Genomic DNA, 23,441 nt, shown 5'->3' on the forward strand with positions numbered 1-23,441 from the left:
AGGTGGACAACCGGAGGGAGGGGAGAGGAAGGAGAAAAGAGAGAGGAGAGAGAGATTGGGAAAGGGATTTTAACACCCAATTTATTATTCTCAAAAAAATACAGTTTAAAAGGTGCCTATCAAAACGGCTCCTGTTCAGATTAATCACCCCTCGGCACCGCTCGTTTTCAGCGGCGAAGAGACGTTTCTTAAAGCTTCTCCTATGGTTTGCGTATAATTGAAAACAGAATGAAAAATCAACAAATTAGGAAAACGGAAGAATAACTCCTGTCTCCTTTCCTTAAGTTCCAAAACTTCCCATGAACTTCTCGACTGCAAGCGACAATGGCAAAAAATAAATGAAATAAAAATTCTGGTTTTAAAAGAGAATGGAGGAATTAAAAACCCCTTAACTCTACCACGAAGGACTGGGGTGAATTTCTCCACCCATTCCATGGTTCTTCCCCACGAATAATCTCGCAAGAGCACGACCAAATATACATTTATTCAACACTGTATCGCTTTAGGAAGAGCTTTTGATGAAAACAAATAAACAAGCCACCCGCTCGTTTGCCCGTGGCAGAACTGGAAAGATGCGATTCTAGGTTCGTTCTGGAAGATTGTATGGAAAATAATATGAAACAACATTTCTCCTATTAAAATCGATCTCAAAATCGGAGGAAAAAAGTTAGGATTAAGCCAGTGAAGCGAGGGCCTTCAGAATATAATTTATTAATATTTTTTCTAATATTTGATTCACGCCTGTAAAAAGAAAATTAACAAAAATGTTTTTGGCGTTATAATGTATAAAAGTTTTTGTAAAAAACAAAACAAAACACTATTTACATTAAAAAAAAGAGTCACAATCCAAATCAATATTCTTCTGAATTGTGGATTCTATATTCGAAGTGAAGCTGTGATTTTACACACACACACACACACACACACGCACAAAATCTATTCCAGAAAAAAGTCGTTCAAATCCCCGACAGCAATTTTGTTTTATAAAAAGTTTCCCCTCACTCTGCCCCCCTCCTCACCCCCCTAGCTCAGACCGAGAACACAATGCAAAACCGAAGAAGCAGCTGCGAGCTTCCTCCAATTATTGTGCTAAATTACCAAGCCAAAGGCGTTCAAAGAGAGAAAGGAAGAAAGAGAGAGAGGGAGAGAGGGACTGAGAGAGAGAGGGAGAGGGAGAGAGAACAGGGCAATTTTAAATCACAACACAGAGCCAACTCACCATGGCGGAATAGGTGTGGACTAACATCTGGAGGGGAAAAAAAAGTCTGGAAACAGCTAAAAATAAAATAGCGATAGAATAACAGTATCAACGGGAGGGGACGTATCAAGGAGATCTGCAAGGGAACGCGGAGCACCCAGGAGAGCCGCTGGAGGTATTTCCGAGTCTATCCATCAAAACAAAAATTCGAAGAAGGAAAAAAAGCCAGTGCCCCAAAATCTGTGTGTGTGTGTGTGTGTGTGTGTGTGTGTGTGTGTGTGTATTTAAAAGGCTCCGCTCTCTTGTCCCCCCTCCCGGCCCTTTGAGCTTCCAAATGCAATCCTCTTCAACCCAAGGCGAGGTTCAGACTGCTCCGGCGCCCCTTTCTCCTTTTCCTTCCCTACAACGCCTCATAATAATTGATATTCATGACTATTAATATTACACGACTACTTTAAAGGGAGAATGCAGGACCAAATGGAGCGTGAAGGCTTTGCAGGCAGCTCGAGAGCTCCCCTAGTATTGTAAATGACGTTCATTCAGTGGAGAATTACTAGATGTAATCAGACGAGGGGGCTGGCGGAGGCAGAGTTGGGGGAGAGGGAAGGGACAAAAAAAAAGTTGAGCGAGGAAGAGGCAGAACTTCAATTAACTCGAGCAGAGGAAGACGTGTAAACGAGGCACTGCTGATTTGGAGCTAGGAAGTGATCTGGAGCCGCGCCAGGGGCTAAAGAGGGGAGGGGGAAATCATATTTCCTTCTTTTACATTTAATTATACATTCCAAATACGAAAGAAAATCGATTGCCCTTGGTGCTTTTGTTCTAATTTTTAAAGCAAATAATATAAGGGCTTCTCTAATCCTGCAGTGTTTTTTTTTAAGTCAGCCAGTGAGATTTGTTTGTTTACAGAAGTAATTAAAGCACTTAAAATACTACCAGTTATTACAGACTGCCCTCGTTTTGAAAAGCTATACAGAGAGGGTGCAGAGCACTTGGCTTCTATTTAGCCTGTCATTATTTGTGTGTGTGACACACACGCACACGCACACACACATCTCAAACGTATAGACAGCTTTCCTCTGGCTGTGCCAAAAAAGCGTTCTATTTCCACCTAGATGTAAAATCTACGCAATGAATTTGCAAGGATACTAGATTTATAGTTCTTAGGCGAAGCCAGAGGCGATTAAGAACCTTTTTGATGTTCCCAGAACCCGTTCGACTGGCCTGACTGCCATTTCAGTTAAAGTTCAACTTAACGTTCCTGCTTAAATCCACTCTCACTTGGCCGCGCTGCGCTCCCTGACTTCTCCGCAGCGGCGTCTCTTTGAGGGGGAAAAGTCGCTTTTTAAATATATATATATGTATGTTTACAGTTATCAAAAGCGATCGATCTAATGGGTGAACGTGTGTTCCTTCACCTTTTAGGCTTTTTATTTTTATTTTAAGAGAGAAAAGGATATATATATATATCCACGCAGATTTATATAGCTGCCTTGGGAGCGGGTCTATCGCATATTTCTCGCAGGATTCGGAGACAAATCCTGGGATTTCGATTCCTAGCCACGAACTTCCCAAGGCGTGAATTTCTGCCCGGAGTCCAGCGGTCAAAGCGCAGTAAGAAGCCGAGGACTCTCTTTGCGAGCCACAACTTAGGCTCAGCGTTACCATTTCACAGAGGAGACCCTGCCGCCCTTTCACTCGAGAGGGGCCAGATTCCGAGGCAGGTCTCGGTCCCCCCCAGGGCGCCCTGAGCTCGCCCTGAAGGGAATCACTGGAAATGCGTTTGGGGAGAAGGGGAGAGTAGGGCGCGCAAGAGAGGTCCGAGCTCTGTGAGCTGGAAGGGAGAAATGGGACCCGAGGAGGAGGGCGCTGCACATCCCCACACCGGGCTGGATTTTGCCGGCGCTCTGTAGATAATTACCCCGACAGGAGCTTTACACAGCTCCGGAGAGGTTGCTCGTCGTCGGACGCAGGCTACCCACCGGGATCCCCCCGGCGCCCTATCTGGCAGGAGCCCCCCGCCTCGCCTGCCCTGGCGTCTCTCCTCCACCTTTCTCCTCCGCAGACGGCTGCACTTTTAAATATTAACTCATCGCCGGCAAAACGCGGCTCTTGGCTTTCTTAATCGAGTTGGAAACTCCGCAGACCGGCCGGCGGCTCTGCTCGCCCGCCCGCCCTCCTGGCCCACACTCCAGTAACCCTGCCCGGGTCGGGAAAGGGGGGAAAGGCTGCTCCACAACCCCCGCTTGCAGCCCAAACTTCCACGGCAGAAAGGGAAAGACGGTGTTCTCTCCCTTGTCTCCTTCCACTGGCAGAAAAAAAGAGAGAGAGAGACCAGAGCGCCACTAAATTCTCCCTTAGCCTGCTCTGGAACTCAGCTAGGAGGGAGCCCGGATATTTCGGAAAGAGTGCAGTCCACCTCCCATGGAAAGCAATAACTAGAAAAGAGAGCCAAGCATCGATTTTAAGAGAAGCTGAGGGGATCTCCGATGTTTCTAGACGCAAGAGGGAAGGAGAGACAGAGAGAAAGAGAGAAAGAGAGAAAGAGAGAGAAAGGTTTTTTCCCCTCGTGTACCGTTCTCACGAGAGAAAAAAACCCCAAAGCTGAGCGAACACCTTCCACCAGCACCACCACTGCTCTTCTCCAGAGTCTGTCTGCATCTGGGCTTGTGCAGAGTCCTACAGAAGCGGCCAGTTTAGGTGGTCTCCCCACTGAGGAACTGAAAAGATGGGATGAAAACTAAAGAAGAAAATGAAAGCCTATCCTATTATATATGTAATGAACGGCATTAGGCTGCATCTAATCGAATTACACCGACTTCCAGATCTAAACAAACTGCAGCGTTTAAGTTGCTTTCTGCCATCCCCCAGATCATTCCGTGCTTTGATGTCTAAATCTCGTCTGCTTCTTCTTCTTCGGCTTCTTCTTTCGAAAAAAAGTAGCTCCCTTTGACAACAAACACGGCGTAAAACAAGCCTCTCCAAGTCCTTTTGCCCCTGAACGCAGCTCATGTGTCTGCGTCTGGGCGCCCGCCTGCATCAGAATCTCTCTCAGAAATAAATCCAAACGTATAAGCGGGCACTTCCCCACTTCTCTAAACCTAAGGTTCCTTCTTTTCACCAAAAACATGCTTCTTATCTCTATACTTACCTCGTAGATATCTTCATACTTGACATTTTCGACCAGTTTCCAGAGCATGATGGCGGGCTGTTCTCTAGGAGGTGAGTGCATTCATGTGAAGAGCAGATGTCTGGATTCTCAGTACTTCTCTGTCTGTAATGATCCATCTATAATTGGAAATGGGGGACAGACACCAAACCCGACGTTCCTCTCCCATCGCAACTTATATCTGTTGTCTGAAACAATAGGCTGGAGAAGTAAACCTCAGCCGGATAGGAAAATCATTCCCATCTACACAGTTTATATAGAACACATAGACATATTGAACACACATATATTATGCATATAATTACACTCCCCTGATGCACACACAACTCTATATTGGCACACACAGTCGCACGCACCCATGATAAATATAAATATATAAATATACAGCCACACATCCGTATATGCATATAAGAGAGTCAATGTTAATGTGGACTTTTTGATCATGACGAGCAAGCATTGCAAAATAGATAGCAATAGGTATTGATTTGTTTACATGTCTGCTATTATTAAAATAGATACACTAGTAGAAATATATGCTGCTATATGCAGATATACACAGATTTGTGCATGAATAGGTTCCTTAAGACTAGGCTCAATAAAGGTGGGGGAAATACACCAACCAACCTACCCTTTAGGAGTATTAATTATTTGTAATGAGAGATGAGGGAAGATGCTTTCCCACCCCGAAGAGGGACGTGTAGAGATTTACAGATCCTCTACCGATTCATTGATAAACGCAGAGAAAGGGCGACCAGGACGTTAGAGAATATTAAACCTGATCATGTACATTTGGAACATACGAGTTTAATTTCGGCATTTTTAGACTAGCCCCCCTCCCCCACGGATCTAAAACCGAAGCAATCCAAAGATTTAGGAACATCTGGATTTGGATGTATTTAACAGACAACAAACACTTCAAAATACCCTGGTTGTGAATAGTTTTGGTTCTATTTTTTTTTTGCGCCGGTCTGTCCGTTTGAGCTGCGACTTCGCTCTTCCCTGCTCAATATTATTTTGCAATCAGGATTTCAAAGCAAGTTTGATCAAACAGGCAAGACCGATTTTTCTGCCCCTTGGAAAGATTTTATAAAAGCCTCTGATGTGGAGGCCTTTGCCTTAGAATCTCAGGCTCTCTTTAAAAGCGCACCCCCCGCCCCTCCAGCGCATGTTTGCCTACATCTCCATTTGACCTTGTAGGATAATATGTATATATATCCCTAGAGTTTCTTTGCAATATCGAGAAATAAATCGATCGTTTGGACCTGAGGCAGGGCGGGAGGTGAGAACTGCCCCTGGGCTTCCTTGGCCACCAAATAAAGGGGAACAACCAACTTTTCCTCTTCCTCATTCCTCGCTAACCCCCGTTTCCAGCAGGAGCTGGAGAGACGGGGGCCTCCCCCAGGGAAGGCGTAGAAAGCAGGCTGGTCTTAAGGAGTCAGGCAAGTTGGCGTTTGCTTGTAAGTTAGAATGGCTGGTAAGAGCAATTCGCAGCAAAGGTTGTCTTATATGCGTTGCTGCGCGGTGATGGTGGCGGGGTGTGTGTGGAGGAGGACAAGGGGGAGAGGCATACGAGGAGGAGGAGAAGGAGGAGGAGAAGGAGGAGGAAGAAAGGGCAGCCGCATCTTAGAGCATTAGGAAGGAGCCTTCCTACACAGGCAGAGCAGCGAATGCAGAATGAGCCCAGGGAAGGGAAATCAAAACAGAACAGGATGCATTCTTGGGAGCTGTGCATATTCATTGGTGTGGGTGCGCGCGCACTCCACCCACCCACCTACCCTTTCCTCCTTAATCTGACAAGGGGGGTGGGGATTTTTCACACAAATGGAGCCTCAGCTCAGTCCGACGGAGGTCCCTTTCGCTGTGTGCCCAGTGGACTCACCTCCTCCCGAGTCAAGTGGGCCGAAGATTGCCGGCCCTTCTGACTCGGAAGCGAGTTCCGCGGCGGGCTTGGGATGGATCTGTGACGCCCACGTTTCTGGGACTCGGAGCTTGGCCGCTGGCTTCCACTCCGCTGGATGCCTCTCCTCGCCCTTTCTCGGCTGCGCTCTTGCGCGCTGCCACTTTGGGCTCTCATGTGATGGAAATGCCACGCGTGGGAAGAGGGGCCGGTGGTCGATTCACCAACAACCCCTTGTTGGCCGTAGAGTTGGTTTCACCATATATAAGGAAGCCTATCCGCACAAACTCACTCACTTCTATGCCTACAGCTTAAGGGCTTTCCACGTTCTCTTGAGCGGCAGGAAAGAACCCCCCCCCCCCTTTGCGACTAAAGACCCTGAGCTTCTGGCGCGCTTAGCGATGTCAAAATAAAGCCTCGCCACAAGCCTTACGCATCAAACCCAAAGAACAGTTTTCCTCTTCATGCACAACTCACCAAGTGAACTTGGCGAAGTTCTTGTGGCGCTGAATTGAATAAGCTAAAAGCTGTAAAGTCTTATTATTATTTTAGCTAAAGAAGTGCAAGAAGAGCAATTGCTGGTAAAAAAATCACCATCATCTTTTCTCTTTACAGCTATAGAGACTTTGGAAATTGAGGCTTTACTTGGCGAGTGGCGGGATCTGAACATTTTGCAGAAGGAGGCAGCCCTCGCCTCGCAAATGAGCAGTTTTTCTTTTGAGAGAACCGCGCTTTTATAGGCAAGACTGATTCGCAAATTGCGCAAATTTGATATCACGGGAAAATATTTGAACAAGTTATTTGAGGCCTAAGAGTTCACGCCTCAAGCCCATGCCTTGGCAAGCGAGTCCAGGCAAATTGCAGACTTCTGCTTAAGGAATGGTGTTTAGGGCTGGCGCATACGAGAGCTTTGTTTTAGGATCGCGTGTACGTAACTTTTAACTGACTTGCCCAAGCAGGAACATTCAGAATTTTGGAAGAACTGCAGTCGAGGGGAGCTGCCTTTCGACGGCTTATAGAGACCCGAAAACCCTTATTAATGGAAGGCTTGCAAGAGAAAGGTGAAAACGATCGTTCAGCAGAGTAACAGCGCCCTCTGTAGGACACTGATATTTTGCGGTCGCCGCGGCGAAACGGCTCTTCCCTTTAGTGATGATACAAGTATAATTAAAATTAGTCTTTCAATTTATTAAAAAAAGAATGAGGACCTTTGTGATGAATAAGCAGTAAGCTATAAAGAGTTGTCCCACACATCGCTTCAAAGAAATTCCAAAGTGAAAATAAAGTGAACAACTATGGAGTTGTACATATTTCTTTTGCAAATATTATACAGATATTTGGGCTTGTTTTCATTTATATGTTGATTAAGTGTTACTAGCCTGATGTATAAAAGAAGGCTTTACTCAAAGCTGATGGTAGGTCCACACACAGCCGTAATACTCATGGGGCCGGTGCAACTACAGACATCGTCCTCACCGTCGTCTGCTCCATCAGCTTTAAAAAAAATAAAACTTAAAAAAATAAAAATAAATAAATATATTGTTTCCAGTAGAACACTTTGTTCTTGCAAGGTCTCGTTGAGATGTTGCATACCCATTCAGTTGTGTTGAGTCACTCAGTCTCGGTCTCTGTCACACACGCTTTGTGTGTGCGTGGATGCGCGCGCTGCTAAAGCCAAAGTGTATCTATATAACTAGGGATGGCAGGTGTTGGAATTAGGCTGTCTTCTTGGCTTTTTCCAACGATTTATTCCGGCGCCCTCTGCTGGTAGTCACATAAAACGTTAGCACCATTATTTTAAAACTTAGTGCAGGCACCCCCAACCTTCGGACCTCCATATGCTTTGTACTACAATTCCCATCATCCCTGCCCACTGGTCCTGTTAGCTAGGGATCATGGGAGTTGTAGGCCAAAACATCTGGAGGGCCGCAGGTTGGGCATGCCTGACTTAGTGCCCTCCCACTGTAATTTTGTGTATGCCTTGAATTTCTCTCTTTTGTTTTTTATTACTTTCAGAATCAACACCTGACAAATCCTTTACAACTGAATCCTATTTAGCAACATTTTTCAGATTTTTTAGTGATTCTTAGAAATACATCATCATCATTATCATCATCTCACAGATTGTATATATTTTGCAACCACAACCTAACCCTGAGAGCAGTGGTTTTCAACCAGTGTGCCTTGAGACCCTGGGATGCCTTGAATGATGGTCAGGGCAACACTGGCATTGTCTGTCTTTCCTTCCCTCCCTCCTCTGATGCCTTCTCCTGTCTCTGCCTCCCAAAGGCTTGCACAGCTGTTTATTGTGAATGTTGCCTCTGGGAGGCACCTCTCTTTTGGGAGTGGGGGGCAGCTCAGAGACCAGGGATGGCAGCAGCAGTTGCCCAAAGGACTCCTAAGGAGAGGGAAGAGGAGAGGAGGCTGAGGGAATACTCCACAAGGGAGGGTGTTCAAAAAGGGGTGAGGAGCTGCCAGCTCTGCAGGCAAGAGGTGCCATAACTGGCCTCTGAGCCTACAGGAGTGCCACAGAAAGAAAGTAGTTGGATAAGGGAGCCATGGACTCAAAAAGGTTGAAAAACTCTGCCTTAGAGAAACTGACAATACTGGTCAAAATGGTTAAACTTCCTAACCTAGAACCTTGTCTCATTGGTTTCAATGCATTTTACATCCAAGGAAGCCTTATCTTCTAAAATGAGAGGTGTTGGGGATCAACCCCCCCCTTTTTAAAAAAGCTTCTACTCTGAAAGCCCTCATTTCAATGTATCCCAGAAATGTGGGATATGGGCTGCCGCAGGGCACTGTCTATCCCTAATGCTATTTCATATCTATATGACGGCATTGGGAATGATCATTCAGAGATCCGGGGCCAAGGAGTCATTAGTATGCTGAGGTCACTCAGATCAATTTCTCTATAACATCTGAATCAGAAGAGGCTGTGCAAGCCCTGGGTAGGGGCTTGGATGCAGTGCTGAACTGGATGAGGGAATCATGGCAAGTCAGAAGCACTTTAGATGAGTCATTTCCATGTCTGAGAAATCAAACAATTGCCTGCCCTGGACAATTGCCTCCTCTGGAAGGAGCAGGTATGCAGTCTGGGGTGCTTCTGAATCCAGATTTGTCCTTGGAGGCCCAGGCGGCCTCAGTGACTAGAAGCATCTTTTATTACCTTCAGCTGCCACAACAGCAGCAGCTGTTCTTGGAGAGCTTGACTAGAGTAGTCTAGGCACTGGCAACTTTAAGACTGGGTTGCTGCAATGCTCTCTATGTGGGGCTTCCCTTTTGCTTGATCTGGAAACTGCAGTTAGTGCAGAATGCTACAGGATGATGGCTGACAGGAGAGATGTCCTGTTACATGCCTGATCTGAGATCTGTACTGGCTGTCTGATTTGTTAGTGGTGTGCAGTTGAAGGTGTTATTATTAGTATATAAGGCCCCAACTGGGACGCAGGTGGCGCTGTGGGTTAAAGCCTCAGCGCCTAGGGCTTGCTGATCGAAAGGTCGGCGGTTCGAATCCCTGCGGCGGGGTGCGCTCCCACTGCTCGGTCCCAGCGCCTGCCAACCTAGCAGTTCGAAAGCACCTCCGGGTGCAAGTAGATAAATAGGGACCGCTTACCAGCGGGAAGGTAAACGGCGTTTCCGTGTGCGGCTCTGGCTCGCCAGAGCAGCGATGTCACGCTGGCCACGTGACCCGGAAGTGTCTCCGGACAGCGCTGGCCCCTGGCCTCTTAAGTGAGATGGGCGCACAACCCCAGAGTCTGTCAAGACTGGCCCGTACGGGCAGGGGTACCTTTACCTTTTACCTTTAAGGCCCCAACTATTTGAGGTCAGTATGCTTGAAGGATCCCCTAACCCCATAGGTGCCCACTTCACTGCTTCAGTCTGCAAAACTGGGACATTTAAGAATCTTCATTCTGCACTTGTAAGGAATCAATACTTCATTGGGGCAGCAGACCTGTTCTCTGGAACTCCCTGCCCATTAATAGTTCAAGGTAAATGTAAAGAACCCCAGATGGTTAAGTCCAGTCAAATTCAGTTATGGGGTGCGGTGCTCATCACTGCTCTCAGGCTGAGGGAGGTGGAGTTTGTCTGCAGACAGCTTTCAGGGTCATGTGATCAGCATGACTAAACCACTTCTGGTGCACAGAGGACTGTGACGAGTGTCAGAGCGCACAGAAACGCCGTTTACCTTCCCGCTACACCGGTACCTGTTTATCTACGCATGCTGGTATGCTTTTGAACTGCTAGGTTGGCAGGAGCTGGGACAGAGCACTAGAAGCTCACCCCCTCACGTGGATTCAAAGTGACAACCTTGTTTGTTTAGGCAAGCCCACCCAGACATGGGATTTTAACATATAATTTTATTTTATTTTGTATTATGAAAAATTGTTTCAAACTGATTTTATTTATATTTTGATGAATTTTAGGTCAATTAACTTGTTTTTAACACTTGATTTTACCTGGCATTTTTATTGACTATCCTATATCTTTTTATGTAAACTACTTACAGATCTTTGGTTATTAACTGGTATGTAACTCCTGTTAATTAAAAATAAATGAATGCACTCTGTGCATGTTCAAAAGCACTCATTTAATTATTCACACAAATTTGCTAAATTCTGGCACTAATAAAAGGTATTCTGGGCCTAGCTGTCATTGAGCCCTATTTTCAAGCAAGTATGTTGCAATCTAGTCCTGGGCCTGTTCATTCAGAACATTGAATTCAGTGGGACTTAGTTTAAGTATGTATAGGATCAGGCAGTTGGCCTCTCTCACATAGTTGTGTGATCTGTTTGTTTGATAGTTTAAAATACAACCTTGTTGCATTTTGTCCAAGGTGTACTTTATAACTTCCATTCTTGAATAATATTTAACATTTTCCACATGAAAAACAAAGTTCAGCTGCAGATCTGATTTTCAAGTTCAAGATGTCAAATTTTCTCATGACTTATGTCATTTCAGTTAACTTATATCATCTGAAAACATCAGAAACCCATTCTTAACAGCAAAACATTTTACACAAAGCCAGCAGAAACTCCAAGAGGGGAAATGAAATAATTCTATTATACATACATTCCTCTCTCTTAGGAGCTCATTTACTCAGAATTCAACAGATCTGCACCTACCAATAGCAGCAAGTGGCCTGACTGATGAGTAAGTGGAATAAATCAATCAGTCCATATAATCTTGAAGTAACTTATGCAGAAAAATGATTATGACCAATGATAAATTTTTTTTACAAGCTGTCCTTTCTGTTTTTCTCAGACTTCGACTTTCTGAAAAAGAACATGTCTGATAACTTCAATGATGTTCTTAGAAATTAACGTGTAGAACTTAGGCTGAAATCCTATACCCACTTACCTAGGAGTAAGCCCCATTCCAGGTAGACATGCATAGGATAGTGCTTTTAACTGAATGTTTTAAAAAGAATTTTTAAAGAATAAAAAAAAGACTTTGTAAAAACCACCGGGCTCTTCCCTCACTTAACAAGGCAGAGACATGCCATTTCTTTGCAGCAGAGGGAGAGATGGATTGGATTGTGCTGTTTGGCTAAAATTCTATACCTACTTACCTGGGAGCAAGTCCTATTGTACTCAGTATAGCTTACCTTTGAGTAGACATGCATAAGCTTCCACAGTGCACACCAGGTTGCTTTCAGAACTTGGAACTTCTACCACTAGGGTCAACCCATGTCCGAAGTGCCGGCTCAAGAGGCACTTGGCTTTAGAGATGCTAAGCAGTCCCTTGAATCGAATTTGGAAGCCAGCAGTTGAAGATGCGCTGAAAGAATGGAACAGGTTCTCTTCCATAACCTACAGAATCCAAGTCCTATTTCCAGGGAGTTCACTACAGCAGTTGCTTCTCAGATATGAACAGATAGCAGCTGCCAAGTTTCTGTGATGAATAAAAAGTGAGCATGGATGATATTAATAGAAAGCAGCCTCAGTCATAGCACCCACACACCTCTAGTTTGTGGACTACAGTATACAGTAGTTGAGCTTAAGAGGAACGCACATTTGGCAAACCCTCACCGTGATCAACTCCCACCTGGAAACCTATGTCCCCACTGTCAAAGGATGTGTGGATTCAAAATTGGCCTCCACAGACTCACTGTTAAGACCATGTTCATGGAAGACAATCTTACTCAGCTATGAGTGATCAAAAAAGAAGGAGGAGGATGAGGAGTTTGTGAATTTAATTAAAAAGTAGTTGATACTGTAAAGCAGTGCAAAGTTACCAGTAGGGAGCACTGGAGAACTCCCCAAAAGGAGGTCAGAAAGTAATATGTCCTCATTAAAAAGGTAAAGGACCCCTGACAGTTAAGTCCAGTCATGAACAACTCTTGGGTTGCGGCTCTATTTTGCTTTACTGGCCAAGGGAGCCGAAGTTTGTCCACAGACAGTTTTTCTGGGTCATGTGGCCAGCATGACTAAGCCGCTTCTGGTGATACCAGAGCAGCACATGGAAATGCCATTTACCTTCCTGCCGGAGTGGTACCTATTTATCTACTTGCACTTTGACGTGCTTTCAAACTGTTGGGTTGGCAGGAGCTGGGACCAAGCAATGGGAGCTCACCCCATCGCGGGGATTTGAACCGCCGACCTTCCGATCGGCAAGCCCTAGGCTCAGTGGTTTGGACCACAGCGCCACCCGCATCCCGTTATGTCCCCATTAGTACTGTGGTAAAGGACAGAGTTTAAAAAGGAGAAATTAGATATGTGCAAATGTAGACTGTATAATAGGCCCAAGATATTAAAAAAACAACCGGAAAATTACTTACACTTTCCTACTTTAAAAGGAGGGCTAACAATGTTTCTGCCTTGCCCCTCAAGTTTGTGGTGTGTGTGTAAAACTCAAAACTAATACTAGTCCAGCAACAACTGATATATGAGACTCAAAAGTGTGATTTTCAGGGTTGCTCTAAGATTTTTTAATTTGAGGGGAAGGAGGCACTTATTTAAATTTCTAAAACATTCATAGAACATATCAGGAGAACCCATATTAGGTCCATAAATATTGACCATAGCCATTACATTTCCTGCTATTTTAGCACATAAAATTAAATAGTACCCATTATCATCAGTGATGGTCTGTTGTATATCCATTGAAAATGCTTTATGCACCAAGAAAGTCACTCCATTAGCATTCCCCCCCCCAAGAAAAACAGGTGTTATTTTTAAAGTATTGATTGAGTTTTTTGTCACATATACTTATACCAATCCCCTACTCTCCATTTTTTATAAAACAAGAGGGAAAGGAAGAAGACTTGGAATGTAATTTAAATTGAATATATCTTACATGTAAAGATCAAAGGAAATTCTGGGGTGTGGAAAAAAGGCAACACAGAGCTCTTGTGAGCTGAAAAGGAGTATTTAATCATCTGCGTGCTTTGCTTGAAAACAGCCCACTCTTTGCCATTTTCTTTTCAGCTGGGGAAGTTCTGTGACATACCAGTGGGACAGAATGGATTATTGCTGGCTGTTGTCTCTGCGACGGAGAGTTCAAGACCCAGCATCTCTATCCAACCTGCTACTTTGGTGGCAGAAGCAGAGCACAAAGATGACTGATGGTTAAGGATAACTAAAATCTTAAACAATGAAAAACTATTGTAATATAATGTTAAATGTAAGGAATGTAATGTCAATTAGAAACAACTAGGAAAATAAAGCATCATCAAGAGGAAAGTTTGGACACATCAAGAACGGAGTGCAGGAAACCAGTTTTTGGAGAAATTGTGTTTTTTTTTCTTAATTCATGGCTGATTTGGTAAAATTTGAAATGACAGTGCTTTTTTCCTAAAAAATGTTTAGGAGTGCTCTCATTTTCCTACTCATACTGAAATACCTCCCTCAATGAGGCCAAACTTAGATTCACAAAATGTTTAGGGGTATGCATACTCCTGTGTCCCCCCAGAAAAAAACACTGCTTAAATATAAGTCTTCTATTGACATTTAGCCTATTGTGTAAATTCAATACTATTACATATATATATATTTGTTGTTGTTTAGTCGTTTAGTTGTGTCCAACTCTTCGTGACCCCCTGGACCAGACCACACCAGGCACTTCTGTCTTCCACTGCCTCCCGCAGTTTAGTCAAACTCATGCTGGTAGCTTCAAGAACACTGTCCCACCATCTCGTCCTCTGTCGTCCCCTTCTACAACAACAAAATGGGGGCATGATTATGTGATATAAAAAAATACTAAAGAAAAGTAGAAATATACAAAAGATCCTTAAAAGAATAAAAAGGAAAGAAACAGAAAAATAAAGAAATATAGAAAAAACCCTAAAATTAGAAAAAATAGGAAAGTGCAACAATTAATAAAAATAGTAAGCAAAATACCATAAAAAAGGAAAAATAAGAATAGAAAATAAAAGTAAAAATATGACTTCCTGAATGTGTCAGCGTCACAAAAAGAGGTCCTCTCTACACTGTAAAAGTTTTCAGAGTGTTTCTTCTGAGTATTTAACAGCAAAAAGTTCTCTAACTGGCAGTAAATCAAGAAGCTTATCAGACTGAGTCTTCAGGAGGAAGCAAAGGTATGTTTTTCTTGCATCCTTCCCAAAATGTCTAAAGAGCGAGTGTGCTTTAGTGGCAGAGGCAAGCTAACAAAACAAAAACAAAAACAAAAACAAAAACAAAAACAAAAACAAAAACAAAAACAAAAACAAAAACAAAAACAAAAACAAAAACAAAAACAAAAACAAAAACAAAAACAAAAACAAAAAAACAAAAACAAAAACAAAAACAAAAACAAAAACAAAAACAAAAACAAAAACAAAAACAAAAACAAAAACAAAAACAAAAACAAAAAACAGCAACAAAAACAAAAACAAAAAACAGCAACAAAACAAAACAAAACAGCAAAGATTTGATTTGATTGCAAATAGATAGGCTTCCGCATTTTCAGGGACCTTAAACTTATGCACTTGGTCCTGGTATTTTAAGCAAACTTTTGCTGGAAACAGTGTGAAATGTGTAGTGCTCTGGCAATTTGGTTTGCATTAGAAAACTTCCTTTGTCACCCTTGGTTTTTTTTAAAAAAATATTTGCTTAGAACCCCTGGCTTGTTCTAGTAGACAACATAGCGAGATCTACAGAGTAATTTACAATTCAGCTGAATATAAATTGATTTTATTTGCTGATGACATTCTTTTATTTATTTCAAAACCACTTGTCATTTTAAAAACTATTTGCTTAATTTCTGTTTCTGATATTAGTGCAACTAACATTTGTTTTTGTGTATCACTGAGATGTGGTAGATTAATTTAATTTAAAAAGTTTCTATATCATCATCCACTACATTTTTTGGAATGGTAAAAGGTAAAGGTAAAGGGACCCCTGACCATTAGGTCCAGTCGTGACCGACTCTGGGGTTGCACACTCATCTCACTCTATAGGCCGAGGGAGCTGGCGTTTTCCGGGTCATGTGGGCAGCAGGACCAAGCCGCTTCTGGCCAACCAGAGTAGTGCATGGTACCGCTGTTTACCTTCCCGCCAGAGCAGTACCTATTTATCTACTTGCACTTTGACGTGCTTTCAAACTGCTAGGTGGGCAGGAGCTGGGACTAAACAATGGGAGCTCACCCTGTTGCGGGGGTTAAAAACCGCCGACCTTCTGATCGGCAAGTCCTAGGCTCTGTGGTTTAACCCACAGCGCCACCTGCGTTCCCTTTTGGTATGCTATATACCGGTAATTCCATTTTTACATTAAAAAGATCATTAATATATTTTGAGCTTTTATAGACTTCATCTCTCTCTCCCCCCCCCACCCGGGTTTATTGCCTTATCTTTCTTTTGTTTTAATCAATTAGCCAAAATTTTACCTGGCTGTTCACCATTCTCCCAATATCTCTGTCTTACTTACACAGAAGAGCATAAATTCTATTTGCTGAGATAATCTATTGTTTAATTTATATTTCCTTTTTATATTTCATTATACAATGCAGCAGTTGGATTCCTAACCTAAGACCCATAGGTCTTTCAAGTCATCTCTCAACATATTTTCCCTCTTATTTTAAAGTCTATTTTTATATGATGAGTGTGTAATTATTTGGCCCCAAGTATATGTTTTATATGCTTCCAATTCAAATATCCAGGCAGATGATGTATTGAAATTAAATTCAAAATATTGTAGGGTCTCTGCCCACATTTGTTGTAGAAATTTATTATCATTAAATAATGAAACATTAAAATACTAATTTCTCAATGCCTTATCCAATTTATGAAACACACAATTCAAGATAATTGCTTACTTGTTTCACCAAACCTTTATTAGGCATTACAAATAATAATAGTTGCACTAAGATCTGATGCATAACTAATATCAATGCTACAATATTGGTGATATAGCAAAAATGGTGTTAGAAAATAATCTAGGCAGATGTTAGGCTTTGGGTAATTGGCTTCCTCCCCTGTGTCAGTAAATAAGAAGAGATCAAACAAAAGGAATGTCTTAACAGTTAGATTCTTTAATAATCACAGTGAGAGACAAAGAACCAGTCTACCTAGAATGGCAGTGCTCCCAATTAAGGCATTCTCCCTCCATCCCTGTTAATCTACGTCACTCCTACGTTTTGTAATCTGAGTTTGTAATCTCAGCGCTTTCTGTTCTGAGCTCTTCTTGACCTTGGAGAGGGTGGTGAAGGAATGCTGTCCAGAGACTGTGAATCTGTTAACACTCTCTCTCCCAGTGTTTCTTCTCCTAGCTGTTTCCCCTCCAGTATTTCCCAGCTTCTGCCTTCTGAACTATGCCCCTCTGCAAACCACTGTTCCAAATCTATACTGTCCTCTTGCTCCTGGGAAATTCAGGATCAGGATCAGGGAGAGGGGGTGGCTCTGACCCTTCTTCCTCAGTGCAGCTTTCCTCAGCATGGTCCCTGATAGCAGAACATTTTTTGATGGACACTTGAGAAAATGTATATGTTCTTTTAGCAAGATGCTTTACATGACTCCAAGAATATTCCTGCAAAAAATGAAACTACTGTACAAATTAATGGAGTGGATTTGGTATTCTGAATTTGGAAGTAGACCATTGTGCTTATTTATTGTCAAATACTAAATATTGGAAACCTACTACAGTCAAATCTCGGTTCCCAAATGCCTTCGTTATGGTACGTTTAGGCTCCTGAACGCCAAAAACCTGGAATTAAATGTTCCGGTTTTTTAATGTTTTTCAGAACTTGAATGTCCGACGCAGCTTCTGCTTGAGTGCAAGAAGCTCTTGCAACCAATCGGAAGCCGCACCTTGGTTGTTGAACATTTCGAAAGTCGAACAGTCTTCCGGAACTGATTGCATTTGACAGCTGAGGTTTCACTGTATCTGGTGTTAACTGTGCAACCTGGGCAACTTTATGCAACACACATATACAGCACCTATAGTTGGTTGGACAATACTAGGATCAAGATATTTTAAAATTTGGGAGACTGTTGAGACAAGCCAGAAAGATATGTAATACAATGTCTAATAAAAACCAGTTTGATCCATTTTCGCATGGTAAATTGACTTAGTGGGGAAACCCAATTTTATGAACTGTAAAAAAGATGAAAAATTGGATGGAAGAGGGCATATTGACTTTGGATCAACTGATAGGGAGAAAGATGAATTTTATACGTATAGTGTTTTTGGAGATAAATATAATTTCTCAGATGCATCAGATGATATATCTGTGAGGCAATTGGTCAGTTACTTAAGTATTTTTATTTATTTACTTGATGGGGGCAGCTGCCCCCATCTGCTCCCCCCCATCTGGCTACACCCATGCTTGCAGTGTTCTATTCTCACTAAGTTTTGGAAGAAAGTGTTGAACTGTATAAACTTGACTGTACAGGAAAATATAAAAATTTCAGAGGAAACTATTTTTTGAATCATCTACCTATTATACGAAAGTCGACAACTGCAGTGCGATAATGGATTCTATGTGCCCTAATGATGGCCAATAGCCTGGGATTGATGAACTGGAAGAGCAGAGATATACTCCCCTTTAATCAATGGACTGGAGACATGGCAGCACTTACAGCATATGAACAGACTGCTTAGAGATTAGATATTGTTTGGGTAGATATATTGATATTTGGAATGAGTTTATATAGAATATAGTAGGTTTATAATAATATGTATTAGCATATGCAAGAGTCACATATATAATAGCATACATTGCACTTTTTTCTTTTTTCGCTTTATTTTGTATAACTGATAAAAACTTAAAAATATTAATATTTTGGAAAATAACATAAACTATCAAAAGGAATTCTTTTTTTTTAAAAAAAGAGTAACTGCTGTCACTGCTTTGTTAGCCTTGGACCTGATGTTTTGTTCTGCAGTGTTCTGTACAGCACATGCAATAGACAAACAAACAAACAAAATGAAATTTTAAGGTGCTTTGGATTCATTTGGATTCAGTAACATCATTAGTATATTTCTAAAGCAAGGAACATTATTATATATATGGGAAAACAAAGGAAAAGTATTTTCTAAAAGGTTACCTTGTAACTATGGAGGAAGAAGCTAGTCCATGTCTGTTTGAACTTGTGTTTAAAGGAGATAAAAGAAGGAATGTTTTCTGCACTTTGGCCTTTTTTTGCCAATAAATCCCTCAAATGAACTCTTCACACTCTGTTTTGTTTCCTTTAAATAATAGACTACTATAATAGTCATGTATTTACTTAATTTAGGGGGGGCAGCTGCCCCCCGCTGCCCCTTGGCTATGCCCTAGCTTGCACTAGCTTGCTTTGCAGACATTAGCAAGCGATATTGTTCATCCAAAAGCTTTACTTATGACTGCTGCAGATCAAGTTGAGGTTAGAGCCCTCAGGACTCTCCCCAGACCACACTCCTCATTAGCCCTACTCTTCACACTTCTTGGGTCTGGATAGAATATGCCTTTGAATTGTGTCTTCTTTGTCTGGATAGAAACAAGTGTGTATGAGTGTGTTGTGTATAGCCTAAGTGTGTGCAGGGTGTGCGCCAGGTGTGCCCAGACAAACCTGAATGTTTAAAAAACCTGGGGATAGAGGGAAGCAGACAGAGAGAAATGCAGGCAGAATAAAAAGGCTGGAATTGATCTGGAATAGATACTGGTATTTAGCTTCTGCCTGTGCCTGTAAGTGGCAATGGGTGACTGGCTCCAACAGAGGCAGCAAGGGAGGAGGTGGAGGGACTCCCTCCTCTGCAGATCTATTCCAGTCTTTATATTCGGCCTGCACCTGCCTCTGTCTCATGGCTGTTTTCATCTAATCTCTGCTTGCCATCCTCTGCAGAAAAGATCTGTGGTGGTCAGGGGCTGCTTTTGTGGAGCACAAGCAAGGAGGAGGGGGAGCCATCCTGCCCTTGACCCTCCAGATGTGCCCTGCGTCTCATCAGCTTGGCACACTGGTACAGACATGGGCATAGCCGGGGGGGTGCAGCTCCCCCCCCCCGATCAAGTAAATACTGTAAATAAAAATAATTAACTAACTGACCAGTTGTGTCACAGATAACTTGGTTCTGCCCCCCCATAATGTCTGCCCCCCTAAAATAAATCCTGGCTATGCCCATGGACACAGGTCTTTTTATTGGTAAGAAAGAATATCTTGCTTTGGAACTCTGACCACTTGTAGCTGGTATGTTAGCTTTTTGCCTCTTTACCTCTTCCATGTCCTTATTTCTAGTTACAGGTAGGTAGCCGAGCTGGTCAGGGACGCAGGTGGCGCTGTGGGTTAAAGCCTCAGCGCCTAGGGCTTGCCGATCGAAAGGTCGGCGGTTCGAATCCCTGCGGCGGGGTGCGCTCCCGCTGCTCGGTCCCAGCGCCTGCCAACCTAGCAGTTTGAAAGCACCTCTGGGTGCAAGTAGATAAATAGGGACCGCTTACCAGCGGGAAGGTAAACGGCGTTTCCGTGTGCGGCTCTGGCTCTAGCTCTGGCCAGAGCAGCGATGTCACGCTGGCCATGTGACCCGGAAGTGTCTCCGGACAGCGCTGGCCCCTGGCCTCTTAAGTGAGATGGGCGCACAACCCCAGAGTCTGTCAAGACTGGCCTGTACGGGCAGGAGTACCTTTACCTTTACCTTTAGCCGAGCTGGTCTGCTGTAGTAAAACCAAATTAAAAAATTCCTTCCAGTAGCACCTTAGAGACCAACCAAATTTGTTACCGGTATGAGCTTTCATGTGCATGCAGACTTCTTCAGATCAGTGGCGTAGCGTGGGTTGTCAGCACCCGGGGCAAGGCAAGTAATTTGCACCCCCTAACCCGCACGCCTGGCACCCCCCCTCCACAGTGGGTGGCGACCCGGCAGCTCAGATCGGATTCGCACAGCAGTGAGAGAGAGTGAGTGAGCCAGGTAGGGGCAGAGAGCTGCAAGTGCGAGTGCGAGCGCACACTCAGAAGGGTGGTGGGAATGGGAGATTGGCACACGAAAGCTCATACCAATAACAAACTAAGTTGGTCTCTAAGGTGCTACTGGAAGGAATTTTTTTATTTTGTCCTAATTTATTTGACTTGTTGATTTCTCCCCTCCCGACTTCCTTCACATTGAAATAAATAAGCAAATAAACAAAAATCCCTGTGTACACACTCTAATGAAATGTGCTGTGCTTGCCTATATTGTGTACATGGGTGTAGCCAGGATTTATGTTAGGGGGCAGGCTTCCTGTTGAGGGGGGGAGCAGAACCTCGGTTAAGTATTTTTATTGATTTGCTTAATTTAGGGGAGCAGCTGCCCCCCTGCTGCCCCTTGGCTATGCCCATGGTTGTGTAGAAACTTCAGCCCTGCAATATAGTCTGTATAATACAAAGGTCAACTTGCTTTGATCTTTAGCAAAAGAAGTTGTTAACTGGTAGTTCTTTACCAGTAGGCTTGCGAACTTTCATCCAACTATCTCTGAAACACAAAAACAAAAAAGACAAGAGTTACATATTGCAATTACTAACAGAAGGTGAAGTGCTTAAGCTGCTTTTCCTCTTTATGTGTGGGTAAGCATATATGCTTATGGGACGCAGGTGGCGCTGTGGGTTAAAGCCTCAGCGCCTAGGGCTTGCCGATCGAAAGGTCGGTAGTTCTAATCCCTGTGGCGGGGTGCGCTCCCGCTGCTCGGTCCCAGCGCCTGCCAACCTAGCAGTTCGAAAGCACCTCCGGGTGCAAGTAGATAAATAGGGACCGCTTACCAGCGGGAAGGTAAACGGCGTTTCCGTGTGCGGCTCTGGCTCGCCAGAGCAGCGATGTCACGCTGGCCACGTGACCCGGAAGTGTCTCCAGACAGCGCTGGCCCCTGGCCTCTTAAGTGAGATGGGCGCACAACCCCAGAGTCTGTCAAGACTGGCCCGTACGGGCAGGGGTACCTTTACCTTTTACCTTTAAGCATATATGCAAGATCCATTGGCAGCTTGGAGATTTTCTGTATAGTTCATCATACAGTTTATATTTCATCTCAGCCACAGCCAAACGATGCCTTTAAATGCAGCCTCAGCAGCCTCAGCTAGGGGATTGCCTGCCCTGTGAGAAACTAAATGTGCTTCTTCAGTTTCAGATCACTGAATGCAGTTAAACAAAGTTCCGATCCTTATTTAAAGCCAGTGATGAGTGCTTTGCCTTTTTATTTCTGAGCCTGCATACTTGCAATGTTCTTGCAGACAATACTGTATAGGTGAACTGTTGTGGTGTATATATTCCAGTAGAGGGCAGTAGTACATGCAGTGTTCTCCTTCAAGACTGCATAGTGAAGTGGAGAAGAGGTGTTGGAAAATGAGGCCAATAATGTGTGTATATGTATGTTTTGGTGCTATAGGAGAGCAGAGACCTTCATATGCGGTTGATTTAGAAATCAACTCAGTTGCACTATAAGCTACCTCAGCTATGGCTAATTATAAATACCATGTTGTAAACCTGCAATAGGGAAATTGAGGAGATCATGGCATTTGCAAGAAAAAAGCCTACTTACCTCTAACCTACAAACTAAAATATGGCTCATTAGTCCAGTCATGTTGCTGGTCTAAATTTAAATAAAAAAGGTTTCTTTGGCAATGTCCAAAGTAAGAGGAAGAATAAGCAAGTGGTAGGTCCTCTGCATGGAGAAGACAGAGAAAAGCTATTGTGTGTCAGAGAGAAGGCAGAACTTCTCAATACCTACTTTGCCTCTGTCTTCACCAAAAAGGAAAGTGATGCCCAACCTGGTGATAACAGAATAAATAGCTACTTTAAATGAATTCAAATCTCCAGGGCCTGATGAGCTGCATCCCAGGGTACTAAAGGAACTCGTGGATGTAGTTTCAGAGCATTTATCTATGAGAATTCTTGGAGAACAGGTGAGGTTCCTGCAGACTGGAGGCGGGCAAATGTTGTCCCCATCTTCAAAAAGGGGGGAAAGAAGACTCAGGTAACTACCAACCTGTGAGATTGACATCGATACCAGGAAAAGTTCTAGAACAGAAAATTCAACAGTCGGTCTGTGAGCATTTAGAAAAGGATGTTGTGATTACTAAGACACAGCATAGATTTCTAAAAAGTAAGTCATGCCAGAAAATCTCTGTTCTTTTTTTGATAGAGTTACAAGGCTGCTGGATCAGGGGAATGCTGTGGACATAGTGTATCTTGATTTCAGTAAGGTTTTTGACAAAGTCCCCCATTATATTCTTGTGAGGAAGCTGGTAAAATGTGGGTTGAATGAGGTACCATAACTGGTAGGTGGATCTGTAGCTGGTTTACTGACCAAACCCAAAGAGTACTCACTCACATAGCTGTCAATGTTTCCCTTTTTTAAAGGGAAATTTCCTTATTCCGAATAGGATTCCTCGCAAGAAAAGGGAAAAGTTGACAGCTATGCTCATTCATGGTTTCTCAGCATCCTGGGAAAAAGGGGTGCCGCAGGGTTCTGTCCTGGGTCCGTTGTTGTTCAGTGTCTTTATAAATGATTTGGACAAAGGAACTGAGGGGATGCTCATCAAATGCAGATGACACCAAACTGGGAGGGGTAGCTAATGCCACAAAAGACAGAATCAAAATTCAAAATGACCTTAACAGATTGGAGAACTGGGTGGAAGGTAACAACATGAATTTCAATAGAGCTAAATATTGGGACGCAGGTGGCGCTGTGGGTTAAAGCCTCAGCGCCTAGGGCTTGCCGATCGAAAGGTCGGTGGTTCGAATCCCTGCGGCGGGGTGCGCTCCCGCTGCTCGGTCCCAGCGCCTGCCAACCTAGCAGTTCG

At 43.4% G+C, this 23,441-nt stretch overlaps 1 protein-coding gene and 2 long non-coding RNA genes across 9 annotated transcripts in view; 1 reads left to right on the forward strand and 2 right to left on the reverse strand.

Moving 5' to 3' along the window:
• TFAP2B (transcription factor AP-2 beta) overlaps nucleotides 1-5,605 on the reverse strand; it is a 70,436-nt gene extending 64,831 nt beyond the window's left edge. For 2 of the 7 annotated variants that reach the window (XM_079969948.1, XM_079969947.1), the window contains exon 1: nucleotides 4,350-5,605. In XM_079969948.1, the coding sequence (XP_079826074.1) occupies nucleotides 4,350-4,430 (81 nt within the window). In that variant the 5' untranslated portion in view covers nucleotides 4,431-5,605. Of the gene's footprint in view, nucleotides 1-1,219; nucleotides 2,150-4,349 lie in introns of those variants that run through there. The other 5 variants (XR_013837022.1, XM_079969951.1, XM_079969950.1 and 2 more) reach the window with 5 other exon arrangements.
• Nucleotides 1-23,441, reverse strand: part of LOC307212742 — a 580,424-nt gene that overhangs the window by 116,703 nt on the left and 440,280 nt on the right. The gene's annotated exons all lie outside the window — the stretch shown is intronic.
• On the forward strand, nucleotides 1,233-14,049 carry LOC307212769. The gene is made up of 3 exons (XR_013837198.1): nucleotides 1,233-1,373; nucleotides 4,357-4,420; nucleotides 13,695-14,049. It is a non-coding gene; the product is annotated as an uncharacterized lncRNA (long non-coding RNA).

This window comes from Podarcis cretensis (assembly GCF_951804945.1).
Source record: "Podarcis cretensis genome assembly, chromosome: 3".
NCBI lineage: Eukaryota > Metazoa > Chordata > Lepidosauria > Squamata > Lacertidae > Podarcis > Podarcis cretensis.